Source organism: Empidonax traillii, unplaced genomic scaffold (assembly GCF_003031625.1).
Source record: "Empidonax traillii isolate 1590-97213 ecotype Southwest subspecies unplaced genomic scaffold, ASM303162v1 scaffold482:size1200881, whole genome shotgun sequence".
In the NCBI taxonomy this organism is placed as follows: domain Eukaryota; kingdom Metazoa; phylum Chordata; class Aves; order Passeriformes; family Tyrannidae; genus Empidonax; species Empidonax traillii.
Genome location: NW_020955675.1, coordinates 1111837 through 1125911, shown reverse-complemented (window position 1 = coordinate 1125911; position 14075 = coordinate 1111837). Strand labels below are relative to the sequence as shown.

At 44.3% G+C, this 14075-nt stretch overlaps 1 protein-coding gene across 1 annotated transcript in view; it reads right to left on the bottom strand.

Moving 5' to 3' along the window:
* Positions 1-14075, bottom strand: part of LOC114063687 (multiple epidermal growth factor-like domains protein 6) — a 192362-nt gene that overhangs the window by 27659 nt on the left and 150628 nt on the right. The window contains exons 18-23 of the mRNA XM_027896137.1: positions 13109-13243; positions 12546-12671; positions 11414-11545; positions 10415-10543; positions 8698-8829; positions 5551-5679 (exon numbers count right to left, since the gene is read on the bottom strand). Of these exons, the coding sequence (XP_027751938.1) occupies positions 5551-5679; positions 8698-8829; positions 10415-10543; positions 11414-11545; positions 12546-12671; positions 13109-13243 (783 nt within the window). The remainder of the gene's footprint in view (positions 1-5550; positions 5680-8697; positions 8830-10414; positions 10544-11413; positions 11546-12545; positions 12672-13108; positions 13244-14075) is intronic.

The following is a 14075-nucleotide window of genomic DNA, read 5'->3' as shown; positions in this document are numbered from 1 at the left end:
CACTGAAAAACACGGCTGAGAGTATTGAAAAGCCATAAAACAAGTCAGAGAACAGAGCTGGGTTCACACAAGCTGGTACTTGTGCTTCTATAACAAACAGAGGAAAAAAGAAATCATTCAACACAATGCGAGACTCCAGGGCCATCCCTGCTGATCTCCCTCCCTTTGGAAATGCAAAACTTCTGCTCCCATTTACTGTCCTGACACTTTCCTGAAGATTTTTTACAGCGAACATCAGCTGCAGTGGTGCAGTTCAGTGCTGAAATGAAAAACTGGCAAAGTGAATGAATAGAGAAAACCAAGATGAATGAAATGTAGCAAAACAACTCCAGGGAGCTGAAGGAGCTCCATATACCTACATCTGGGAGATGTAAGGAAGAGCAGCACCATGGATTCAATTTATATCTTTACCAGTGCTGAAAGCAGTGAAAATAAGCATTGGTACTTGTCTGTGGGCCACAGCATAGCTAAATGTTTCACTCCAAGAATGCTAAGGCTGCTATGTAGAGTTTTTTAAAAAATTAAAATAGCTTTATTTAACATCTCTGCATATATCTGTGTCTGTCTAGCTTATATAAGTAGATTTATATTTATGTCACACTAAGTGATAATAAATCTGTAGACACAAAATTGTGTGTCACTCTTTCCCCAGAACCCCTGAATCAGTCTCAGGAATTATCCTGCTCATGAGATAAGCATAAGTTATTCAATAAACCTTATCTCTTTGTCATCCTTGTCAATATAAGCTTATATTTAAAACCAAATCCTCACACTTCTATGATGAAATCAGAACAACTGTCTTCCAACTGAGTCTTTTGACAATTTTCATCACATACACTACCCAACAGCCCTCCACACTAATTTCACAGCCCTCAACCAGGTCAGAATAACACTGGTATCATCACAGAATGATTTAGGTTGGAAAGGACCTTAAAGATCATCTCATTCCAATCCCCCTGCCATGGGCAGGGACACCTTCCACTAGACCAGGTTGCTCCAAGCCCCGTCCAACCTGGCCTTGAACGCTTCCAGGGAGTTATCCATGTGCATCTTTCACCGTTGGACTCTTTTTTGTCGTTTTTCTTGCCCTGTGTCTTCTCCATGCCCAGGTTTTTCGTCTCAGTCTGCTCATCCTGCCTTTTCCATGGATGCAAGCTCTGTCCTCCAGCAGTGAGCTGTCTGCTTTGGCTACGAGGTGGGGGAATTCCATATCCATAGCCAGAGGCAAACCTGACCTTCATCCAGTGACAGCAGCAGTGTAACACACTGAGCATCTGCTTTAGCTCCTCTACTCTCAGAGCTTCTGCTTAGCTTGTGACTACAAACCATTGTTTCATCTACTCAAAATCAAAAGGCTGCTCTTCCCTTTGCCCTGTCCAGAAAGACTTCAGTTTTCCCACCCTTCCCAAGCTTGTCCTGCCTCAGGAAAATGGAAAAGAGCTTCATACCAGTGTAACACCATAATGCATCCATCAGCCTCTGCTCAAACTGCACTGGGAGAGAGCTGTTAGCAAGTTGTAAGGATGAGCCACCCGTGTGTGGTTTAATCTTTCTGTCCCTATTTATTCTGCTTCAGCAGACAAGGACAGGCTTCTCCTGCTGAACCCTCACTGACTTCAAAGCCTGACAAAGTTCTTTGTTTAACAGAGGGACTACACAGCCTTGTAAGCTGTTCCTCGACATGCACAGTATTTATTTTTCCTTTTTATCTTACTAAAACAGCAATCTTGCTGGGCTATCTTCTGACAATGATTAACAGCTGAAATCTCAAGGGAGAAGTCCAGTCTGTCCGTCCTGTGGCAGCGCTGATCAGCAGCTGAGATGCAAAAGCCAAGTGCTGTGCCCAACAAGGAAAATATGTTGCTGTTACTAATGCATCAATTAATACATATTCTGTAGGAATGGCCCAAGACTCCTGCTGCCTCCAGTTAGTGAACTAATTGTCTGGCATTTGGGGAGATGAACCAGCGAACTGGATAATTCTGGTGTTGGCCTGATCCCATAACTGGACACGGCCTTGGGTCACACAGCACATACCAGGCAGCAGCAGGGAATGGAATTAAACAAAATTACAGAGCAGTGAAGGCAACCCCAACCTTCAAAGCGGGAGCAGCAGATGCTCAGCACTTCACAGAATTAAAACAATTATAACAATTGCCTCCCCAAACAGGAGCAGCCCCGGTTCAGGGCAGGGTGACTCTGCTGGCTTGGCATATTTCTGGCAGATCTTGGAGTGTGGCTGGGGAAGGGAGGCACACCTGGATTCCTCTGGCTGTGCTGAGCTGCCTGACATCAGGAGCCCATGGCTCAGGCCTCCTGCATGTCAAATGTTTACATTTAGTTGAAGTATGAATTTATATATTTACCTAATTATCACAATAAAGATTGGTTTTGGAGTTGGGATTTTTTGATTTATTTCCCCCCCCCCTCTTGCCTGTTTAGCTGTAAGTACATTAAAACCAAAGGCCCTCAGCAGTGGGTGAATACAGAAGCATCTTTTCTGGAGAAGCTGCTACTTGTGTTATCTGTGATGGAACAGGAGAGAGAAAGGACTTTACAAAACCATCTTTGCCATGACCCTTGCCTTTGCCCAGCAATGTGGATTAATTGCTGCTTCAGTTCAGGAACAGCCAGAACTCCATCTGTGCCTCTGGTACCTTGTCCCTAAGCAAGTAACATTCTCCACCCAGATAAGGAAGGTATCTAGTGGCATTGCTAATGGCATCTACCAAAAATGATTTATTTTCCTTTGGTAATGCAAGACCTTGTGAAGAAACATATATTATTTCATTGGTGTTCTTTTTTGTGTCACTGCTTTCAAGAAAATTCAAAGGAAGCCTTTCCTAGATTGTTCCTACAGACCGAACACATTTCTTTGTAGATTATTTTGTTTTCAGTCTTATTTGCAAATGTTACCTATTTTGCAACTGAAACAGTTCTGCTCATTTTGCAACTCCTTTGAAACAGATTTGAAAAGATTCACCAGGTTCATTTTCACAAAGGATTGAGAAGGGGTGAAAGATGCAGCAGGCACGTACCACTTTCAGCAATGCCTGATTTTCTTTCAGGAAGTGTCTCAATAGCTTTATTCTTACCCATCATTATTCTATGTGACCACAGCACCACTGCAGGGGCAGCAGTACCACTGAACGCCACCAGATGAAGGGCAGCTGATCAAAGGTGACTCAGAGCAGAGCTGAACTGAGATGCTGGTGGACAGACAAAAGCACTCTGAAGAGCATGAGGTCTTTTGGCAGCTTCCTGTGGCTGAGGGCACAGAAGTTCAGTCACCTCCCAAATAATTCACAGCGAGGTCTCATGAAACAGCAGCCTGGAGCAAAGGTATCTCCTGCTCTGGGTGAGCTGGGAAACTGTCTTGTGCCGGAAAATGATGATGATGATGATGGAGGGGTGTTTGGCTATTATCTCTATTACTGACAGGTGATATATGTAGGCTGAGACTTGGGAAGGACTAAAATTACATTAACCATTCTAATAAATAAGAGATTATGGAAATTTGTGGCAAATAAAGAACTTGGAAACGGCCACTGAGGTGGTGTTTTCCAACAGGGACTGAAAGGCTAACCTGTGAAGCCCTACTTCATACTGAAGGTCATAAATTAATGAAAAGGAACAGGAGCACTTTGCTCCCACCTGAAGAAATGAAAACCAATCCCAGAAAACCCAAAGGCAAATTTTGGGACTTCTGCAGTTCCACCCTGAATCTCGATCCCACATTGCTTCCCCAATGCAAAATCCCAGAAGCAATGACTGCAGGTTCAAACACCCTCACTGTGCAGGGGTGATACCAATTATTCATATGAGCCAATATTAGATTTTGTAAGGGACTGCCTTCTCCTAGGGCTTTGAACTTCGAAGGCTGCAAAAGTCTCAGTCTTGACACTTCTGTGACGATGGAAAAGTCCTTCCCAGCTGTGGGATGAGGCACCAGCAGGACGTGAAAAGTCCGAGGCAACACCGCAGTGCTGGGTCTCAGTCCCTAAATTCGTGCCTGGGAGGCACAGAGCCTGGCCAGCGTGGGTGGATTGCCAAGAGGACGGCAAAAAGCACATCCCTGCCAGAAGGAAACCCTGCCAGTCTCCCAGGCACCAGAAACAGAAGCGCGGCAGCTCCTCAGAGAAAAGGTGCCAAAAAAGGTTCTACCAAGGGCAAACCACCCACACGTTCTCCTCCCTCGCCGTCTTTTGGAAGCAGCCAAACTGTTCTGGCTGGAATGTTTTATGTAAAAAGGTAACTCGGGTCAGTCCGGATCAAGCACCCTGCCTGCTTGAGAGAAAACACGTAGAAAACAGTGTTTTACCAACAGTAAGTTCTAAATTCCACTCTCCCCTCCACAATCTTCTTTCAGGAATTAAGAAAGATAAAAATGTCCAACATAACTGATCTGGAAGGTGAGAGCTGTGTTTGTTTTTTTTCCCCCCCTATAGACATCATATTTCTCACACCTATTTTGGCAAAGGATATTTAGTTTCTTTGTCTCCATTATGATTCCTGCTGGAACGAACAGATTTACACAACAGCACAGATGAATGCTTTGTTTTTCCAATAAAAAATAAAAATTAAAAAAAAAATTAATAGATTTAGGAAATCAGAGTTCAACTAAATCATATTAAAAAAAGGGACATAATGGAGGTACCATAAATTACAAGGCATTGTTTGCAGCAGAGCCTTGGAAAGAATATTTATTTTCTATATTAATTCCTGGTAAAAATGAGAGGGAAACAACAACCAATATGTGAACACAAGCCAGCAGGTGCTTTGCTATATGCCTGGTCAGGCTGTGGAGCATCTCCCTTCCCATGAGAGGGCAGCAGCTGCCTGCAAGTGCTGCCACTTCCTTCTACTGTGGCTCTAACGCTGCCATTGTCAACTGGCTGATAAAGCTGCTTTCTAAGCAAAACAACTGTGGTTTAAGGATCATAATTCATAGAATCTTCAATCCTTTATACTTAAATAAGTTTCAGAGTGCATGAGTGACTATATGCTGTTTCTGTTGCATTTTTTATGACCTGCATAATGATGCAGCTCAACAGCCACTTTGGTGATGCCACAGACTGACTTAATAATGTAGTTAAGAAATCCAGTCCAACACTTTACCAAATGACTATGTGATAGGAGGTGATCTTTTGGATTTGTAAAGTTTAAAAGTATATCTGTTGTTAAAGAGTTCCACTGGGATGATGCACATATCCATGCTTTTCTCTGAATCGTTTCAGGGAGGCACTAGAAACAAGCAAGTGTAAGGCTGAACAAGAATCTTCCTGCTCAGAGCTTAAATAGTAGGACTCTGCTTTAAAAGAGTCTCCACAAAGATGCGATATATCAAGGCCCTTATGCATATCTCTAAGCAAGATGCTTTGCTGAGTTAGGATGGAAGATCTCATTTCAGTGTTGGCTTCCAAGGAAGTTCAATGCTTTATCTAAATCTGACACTGTCAATTTTAAAATCTGCTCCCTGAATAAAAAAAAAAAAACAACAAACTATAACCTCTGCATAAACCCAAAAGGGACCAGAGGGAGCAACAGTACCTTTTTCACAGAAGGTTCCCGTCCAGCCCGCTGTGCAGGCGCAGGCTCCGCTGACGTGGTCGCAGGCAGCTCCGTTCTGGCACTGACAGCTCTGCTCACAGCCCTGGCCAAAGCTTCCCTCGGGGCACCCTGCAGCACAGGAACCACAGCCACGGGAGGGGTTAGTGCTGCAGCAGATCAGGGGTCAACAGGGAGTTTTTAGATACAGGGGAAATCTTAAATGTTTCCAAAAGAAGAATCAAGGCGTAATGGTAAAGGGCTTGAAACTGAGGGGATTAGGTGTTCTCCTTGGGGTCTAGGTAAGCTGGGCTGGTTTTAAGATCTATTTTAAGGAAAACACCACGGTGTAGAAAGGCTAAATTCTGCAAAGAACACTAACATCTTCTAGTTGCAAAGCCTGAAAATTCACAGGGTCTGCCTGATAACACTTTGCCCACTGGTCTGGAGTTGCTTATGTGCATATCTCCTCTGGGACTTCATCAACTGGGAGGGGAGAAGCTCCTCTGTTTTCCTGCAAATCCTCTTTCCCCAGAAAGCTGGAGAAAATATGAAATGTGGCGATTTCCTCTGGAAAGCTCCAAACTGAGTGCTGCACACTCTATTTTCATGCTCTGCTTTGAAAAATTCAAATGAAAACATTACATCTGGGGGACAGATTAACAACTGCATTTCCACAGCAGTTAATGTAAGGAGTTATAAAAGCTTTGCGTGGTACTCGCTATTGGAAGAAAGAAAACATTTAAGAAAGAAAATAATTTCTTCCAGGATTATAGGAAAATCAATTAAGAACAGGGCCAGTTGCCTAATTCACATTAGATATTTTGGACAGGCTGAAACACAGAGATGCACTTGGCTAAACAAAATATTACAGTGCCTCCACCAATTTTTGAAGGTCTTGTGACTATTCCCCTAAATGACTTATGTAGATTATTGCCAGAATAATCTTCTAGAAGCATATGATTTTAGTGTTTACATCAACGAAGTGATTATCAGGCAATCTGGAAAGAATCACAGAGAACAGAGAGCAATGAGGGTCCTCAAAGACAATTCCATTTCTTCTCTAAAGGCGTGGGTTTGGTGCTGCCTGTTTGGTGCCATAGGTGGGCAGTGATGGGAGTTGGTGTGAATTTGGGTGCTCCTGCAGCTGTGACTTTCTCCTAATTGGAGCAAACACCTGTGTCTCTTACAGAGAAGCTGGGGCAGGAGACAGGAGAACAGCAAGGTACTTTAAGTATTTCTTTGCTTTAAAATCGTCAAAAAATGGGACATCGTTTAAATATGGATATGTTTGAATGCACTGTTTGCACTTACAGGTGAAATTCAGTCCCCCCATTTCCATCCCCTCCTGCTCCCAAAGCTGCAGATCCCCGTGCTGCCTGCCTCCCACGCTAGTCCTACAAATAAATACCCTGAAGTGCACTTCTGCCTTAAAATCTGGATCCTCCTCAGCATTTTCACTCGAAATTTCAGTCAGAGAATCTCTGCAGGGGAAGTCACACAGCAGAGCAGCCACAGGTGTGGGGCTCTCAGCAGAGCTTCCTTCAAACCGACGGTGTTTAGCCGGGAGCTGAGGCTTTTGAGGTGAGGACAAGGGGTCAGCACACTTCACAAACAATTTCACAGTCCCCATCACAGAGAATCTGCCCCTGCCCGAGCAGGCACAGGCTGCTGTGATGCATGTTGAGATCCAGGCACCCCCTCCAGAGAACCTGCTCCTGCCAAAGGAAAGAGCCCAAGCCGCAGGGAGAGGCTGGGGATGCCTTGGGAGCAGAGGAGCTCTCCAGGGATAAAGAGCTCACCTTCAAGGCAGCATAAAATGTTTAGGGAAGAATCATGGCTTTCAGAATCTTGCACACACACACACATATCTATATATATATGCATTTTATATATATATATGTATATATATATACACACACACACACACACACACACACACACAAGTGAGGTAAAAAGCAGACTTAATAAAACAAAAAAACCCCCATAGACAGAACTTTTGGGACTGCCAGATGTTTCATCAGTGGCAATGGCTTCACTGATTCCCTTGCCAGCCAAGATTAGAACCAGCTATTTAGCTACTTTCTGTCTGCAAAGCTGCTATTTTGAGAGAGATCAAGGGAGAAGGAGAAGTGGAGCTGGCAGCTCTTTCTCTGGGAGCTGGTCTTCCCAACACATTGGCCTTCCACTCCCTCTGTGCCAACAGCAACAAGGGCTGCAAGATCAACTTTCCAGGCATTTTTGTCTTAGGTCACAGTTAGAGATTAATTGTTTTGACATTTCCATGTGACACCAGCAGTTAATCCTGCCCAGGCTACTGAAACTCTGGTAGCTACATCTGTGCTACTGTAAGATTGTTAAACTAATAGATAAAATGTTTATTTTGTTTAACAACATCAATATAATCAATAATAATAATAGCAGCTCAACCATGCAACTTACTGCCACAAGATGAAGTGGACTCCAAATGCTTGCACGGAATGAAAAAGAAAATAGGTACATTAATTGGAAAAAAAAAAAAAAACAAGTTGTATTACATATAGAGATATTGCTTCTGTTTCAAGGAGCTCACTAGTGACAAAATGAAGAAACGTGGGGAGACGTATCAGGAATTATCTATAAGCTTGTTTTTATACACCTAAGACCTCTAACACTGACCTCTGGTGGAGGTGAAGGTGAAGGTCATGGGCATCTGGTAAGACCAGTGTGCATTTTTGTTGTTTATAACCACAGGACCCTAAAACTTCATGACTTTTCTTATGTTATATACATGTGAAGTGTTTCTGTATGCCTGACCTTAAAAAGAGATTTATGGAGGAACAGTGTAGCCCTCAAACCGAATAAATAAAACCAACATGGAAACCCTTAACGCCACAAAGCAAACATACATCAGTCCTACCCCTCACACGAGGTTCTTAACATTAAAAATAGCTGCTGAGCCCAAAACAAGCCTGAAACAAACCTTTTCTGGAATTCAGATTAAGGAAGGGATCTAACCCCGACGAAACCCGAGAGCGCAGCGACGCGCTGGGCAGACCGGGGGCGGCACAGCCCCGGGGGGGGTCCTTCCTGCGGGGAATTAGCGCGGGAAAACACAGTTTCCGCTGCTCAGGTTTGCAGATTCCATGTGTTGACGGGGTGGGCACTTACTGTGCTCGCAGCGGGTCCCGGTGAATCCCGGCTCGCAGAGGCAGGAGCCGCTGACGGGGTCGCAGCCGCCGTCGCCGTTGCTGCAGGCGCAGGAGTTCTCGCAGCGCGGGCCCCAGCGGCCACTGCCGCAGGCTGCAGGGGAAAGTGGGATTTACATTGGGAACCACCTTCAAACCCACATTGTGTGTTATTTTACTTCTAAATGAGAGAGCAGAAAATTCGCGATACGGTGCGGCAGCTCTGGAGCGAGGTCTCCGCTGCAGCATGGGCACAAATCAGTGGAAACAAAGACAACTTCTGCTCAACTATTTCGGCTGAAAGTAGGCACATAGTATCCCATCCACATAAAACTAACCCTTGGTAGTCAATCCATACCAATCAATCCACAGCCACAAGCACATAATTTCATGGAAATAAAATATCAGCTGTTGACTCACTTAGCAAAAATCTGCATAACCAGAAGAGTTAAGGGGTAAAACTGGACGGATTTGGGAGCACTTTCCATGATTTCTTCAAAATACTAGGAAATGCAATAACATTATAGAGAACTCTCACAATGTTTGTTAAAGAAACTTTTTGCTTTCATTCTCAAAATCACATCTGACACAACCATGACAATGCGCTGCGGCATCTCCTCTCTTTCGTGTGAGTATAAAGATGAAAGTGTCAATTAGAGCAACAAAAACCTGGTTTTGGAGGTTTTGGAGCTGGTAATCTGTTTCATCTCCAGTCTGCAACTGCTGGAAGAGGTGCCTTGCCGAGACAACTCTGCAAAACAACTTTTCTCAGATCTTATACTGAATAGAAATAAAAGCTTTTCTTTGCCATGGTCTCTCAGTTCCTTAGACAGCCTTTGGAGTCATGAAAAGCCATCTCAACGGCTCTACACGCTGCCAGCTGGTTTGATTTTTGAAATACCCACACTGGTGGAAACTTCAGATTTTCCCAGAGTTGTCTTCAGTACAGAGCCTGAGAAGACAGGTCCAAAACTTACTGCTGTCAACACTGGTAATTAATTTAAATGATTTTATGTGTTTAAGACCACGTTTAGAGAGAGGTTTTTGTTCTGTTGGCTTTTTGCAAGAGGCATCACAAGGAATCAAGCAGAATAGATGTGTCACAGGAAAAGGAAGGAATCAAGCAGGATGGCTTCACATTTATATGGTGCCATCCAAAAAGGGCAAATCTACTTTCTTACACAGCCACCAATATGGTGAGTGATGCTAAAGTCAACAGAAGGATGCTGTGCTCTTCCAGAGAACAGAATTTCTCACAGCATTTATATTCCCAAGTTAAAAAGTGACCTTTAGACACACGATTCTACGTGCCACTCACTTGTTGAATAAATCTCCCCCAAACAAAATGAAAAATGGAGCATTAATCTCAAATCTAATCTGCGCTGAAAATGAAAAACAAAACTGTCTGTCAGTCAAAAAGCTGACGGGACAGATGGTATTGGGCAAAGGGATCCATAGTGTTGAAATAAGAGCTTATATCAATACTTTGCGCTTCATCAGCCATCTATTTCAATGCTTTGAACCTGGATAATTAAGGATTATAGCCACCCCGGCTGTGCAAACCCATAAACACACAATTTCAGAGGCAGCAAGATTAACAAAACTATATTAAAAAAAAACTGTAACAGACTAAGAACAAACAGAGCTGGTTCTCCCACGTGCAGTTGAGTCCCTGGGAGGTACCGGGTGCCCTGACTTACGGTGTTTGCAGTCGTGGCCAGTCCAGCCCGGGGGACAGGAGCACTCTCCAGTGACGTGGTGACACTGGGCACTGCTGCCACAGCTGCACAGCAACAGGCACTTTGGTCCATAGGAGCCTTGGGGGCAGGCTGAGGACAGACGGGCAGACTGTGATTTCACCTAGGTCAGGCATAGGTTGACCTTTCCAAACAGACAGCAACGTCTCACCCTCCCCAAACATGATTCAGTTGCATCCAGAAATCAAAACAGTGATGAAAGAAATACCTGTAATTTTTACCCTGGGTTGGCTGGGGCCAAGTCCTGTAATGTGGGAATAGCTCGAGTGACTTTTGGGTACTTCTGTGTATCTGTCTCGCTCAGAGGAGGAAAAACTGCTGAGCAAACCTTCCCTAAAATTCACTTTGTGGCTAACAAGGATTAAAATATGCCACCACTGAGGTCTGGCACAAAGCAGGGCTGTCCCTGAGAACCTGTCTGTGCAGCACAACAGCCACACTCCAGCCTTTTAACACCCAGAGGCTGGATAAGCAGCACAAAGCAGTTGCTTGAGTATATTCCCATGGTCTCTGGCTGCAAGGATAGCACTGATACTAATCCTTCATCCTCACTATTATTTGATCCTAAATTATATACATCAAAGAATGTTGCTCCAAACATAACCCAAGGTGATGCCATACAGGTCAGCTGGTCAGAACCTTGTGCCAAGCAGCCAGGATTACAGTGCAAGCGTTGTGGTTTTAAAGCATTTTACTTCTAAGTACTGTTTGCCATAAATTAGGTCGAATGATAACATCCATTTGGGATGCAGTTTAGCTGGTCATCTGCATTTATCTGCAATATCTCCCTTCCATAAATAATGTCCTGAATTCCTGAAGCTGAAGGGCACTTTGTTTTGGATCAGCACGTTGCATCTCATGAAACAACAAGAAGGTAGAAATCATTAACTGAATTTTCAGTCTGACTCTCTTTTCATGGGGAAGGTTGATGCAAGGACTTACCCTCAGAGCAGGATGCCCCAGTGTAGCCAGGGGCACAGTCACAGGCTCCAGTTTCTCTGTTGCACTGTCCCCCATTGGCACAGGGCTCACAGGAGGACTGGCAGTCTGGTCCCCACCAGCCAGTTGGGCAATCTAAGGAAGAAAACACGAGGTGTCCATTTACTGCTTCAGGACAGCTACAGATTTCTGCAGAAAAATTTAAAAATACTAGTAAAACTGAGCTGCATTGTTATATTGTCTGTACAGACCTACAGCCTTGTCACAGTACACTGCAGCACATGAGAACTCAGCTAAAGACAGACCCAAAGGCTCTCTCCCAACTTCCATCACTGTGTGTCTGTTTACCAGTTCGGTCTCTGGCACAGTAATGTCAGGAGTATTTGGATGTGTCTGAAAAATTAATTATTGCACTCAGCAAAGGAGATCTCCAGAGGATGGTAATCTGCAGGAGGGGAGGGCTGCTGTTGTATTTTTGCTGGGCTGAGTGGGGGTCAGGCTGGTCATACAGCCCTGGATGTGAGCTGGAGCCCAGGTCTCCACACAGCTCCACCTCCTCTGTGCTCTGTGGAGCAGTGAGACACAACCTGGGTCCAGCAGATGCTCCTCAGGTATGTGACAGCCAGAGCTTTGAGACTGGCCAGGGGGCATCCTATGTCTCCTTAGTAGTTTAGTGTCTCTGAGACTTTTTGCATCCCTTTGCTTAATTATCCACAATAATACTGTCCTTTTTAATTACTTCCTCCATTCTAGGTTCTTGCTGGTTCCACAACAGCTGTCTTTGGCCAAGGTTCCTCCACAGCTCCTGAGACACCCTGTGTGCATGTGGCAGCACAGGCCCAAGCTCTGCTCTGGGACTCTGAGCTGCTGCAATGCACCAACATCTCTGCCCAGCTTGTACAAACCCAACCCAGCATGCAAATCACCATTATTAACTGGAGCAGAGAGATGGGGCAGGGTAAGTGAGCCACACTCCCTCTTTTCCAAGCAATCCCACGTAGTGGATGTCACCTGTTCTGCCCCAAGACTGATCCTTTGCCCATTCTGCAAATGAAGCACTCTGCACTGCAGCAGTTTGGGTGGGATACAGGGTGATTCCACTTCTTATCATGTCTATCACCCTGGTCCCACACACCTTGCTCACACGTAGCACCAGTCTTGCCAGCTGGACATACACACTTCCCTGTCTTCGGATCACACGGTGCTCCTCCACAGTTGCACCTCTGCCTGCAGTTCACCCCAAAGCTCCCAGGCTGACAAGCTGGGTGAAAGAAACCCAAAGACCCGATTAGGAAGCATTTTGAAGACATTAGGAGGCACCACCACCACCAATTTTAAACTGAGCTGAACTGGTAAGAGTGATCAATATTAGCATCAGCATCTCAGCAACCCATGGTCTGTAACTGCAACAGAGCTCTGGAAAATTCTGTGCCTGAAGCTTTAAAAGCAACTATAGTTCCCTGCACAAATGCTAGTTTTAATAACTGGCCTCAGCCTTGTGCCTCAACCTTTGCAAGCAGAGGGAGGCAGCATTTGCCAGGCTCCAAATATCAGTTTGGTTTCAGTGGGGAACTGTCAGCTCGTATCAACAACAAATGTGCCCTTTTATTTGCAACTTCTATATCTGAACGAAAGTTTCCTGAATAATCTTTCCCATCCAAAGTGCATCTCCCAGGGAAACATGCAGTGAGTACCTACATAAATGGCATTTTTCTCCATGAAAGCCAGGTGGACATGGATGTTTGCAGACTCCTGTCTCAGGATCACACAAAATATCAGGAGGACAGTTGCATCTCAGTTTGCACCCAGCTCCATAAAAGCCAGATGTGCACTCTGGAAATGGAAGTAGACAGAGAACACGTATAAGAAAAAGAAAGAGTTAAGAAAACTGAACTAAAAACATAAAGTAATGTATGTTTTAAGAGGTGGTGATAACAAAATGTAAATACTTAATAAACATTTGTGTGGACATTTCACAGAGGTTTCTGCTTATATACAAGTCAGAAACAGAGTGGCAGAGTACTTAATTAACTTGTAACTTATTCAATTAGAATACTTCAGGATATATTCAATTATAGCCATTACAGAGTTCTCTTACATGTCTGTACATTCTGCTGCTCTCTGCCTTGGTGCAGAGGCAGTGCTGGGCAAGGGATGCTCCCTGCCAGAACTGCCCATTACCCAGAATGCTAAAAATATGAAATATTGTCACTATTGTTCTCTACCAAAGCCCCAGAACTAGTACCATCAATCTGACATGTTCCTGTCTGCCCAGGGAAGAATCTCTATTGCTTTACTCCATTGCTGTCTGGAAAGGGCTACTGAGACATGCAAACATGAATGTGGAATACAATTCTCTTTGAACTACCCCCCAAAAACTACAAAGAATAAGTTTGAATTCAAAGGGCTGCAAATCTGAAGGAAAAGCAGCGTTACTGAACCTGCTTACAAATCACGCTGCTGCCACAAAACATGGGGTTTGACACTTATTTACTGTCTGCGTGGAAAAAGCAAAGAACAAAAATGAAAACTCCCACAATCTTCATTATTCAGGGCTGTATTAGAATTTGGTTTGTGGATTTCTGTTGCTGTTTTATCAGGGTAAAACTCCTGCATTCTTAAGCTGCACTCCCCTTGACGTTCCTACGACCCTGTGCTAACAGGG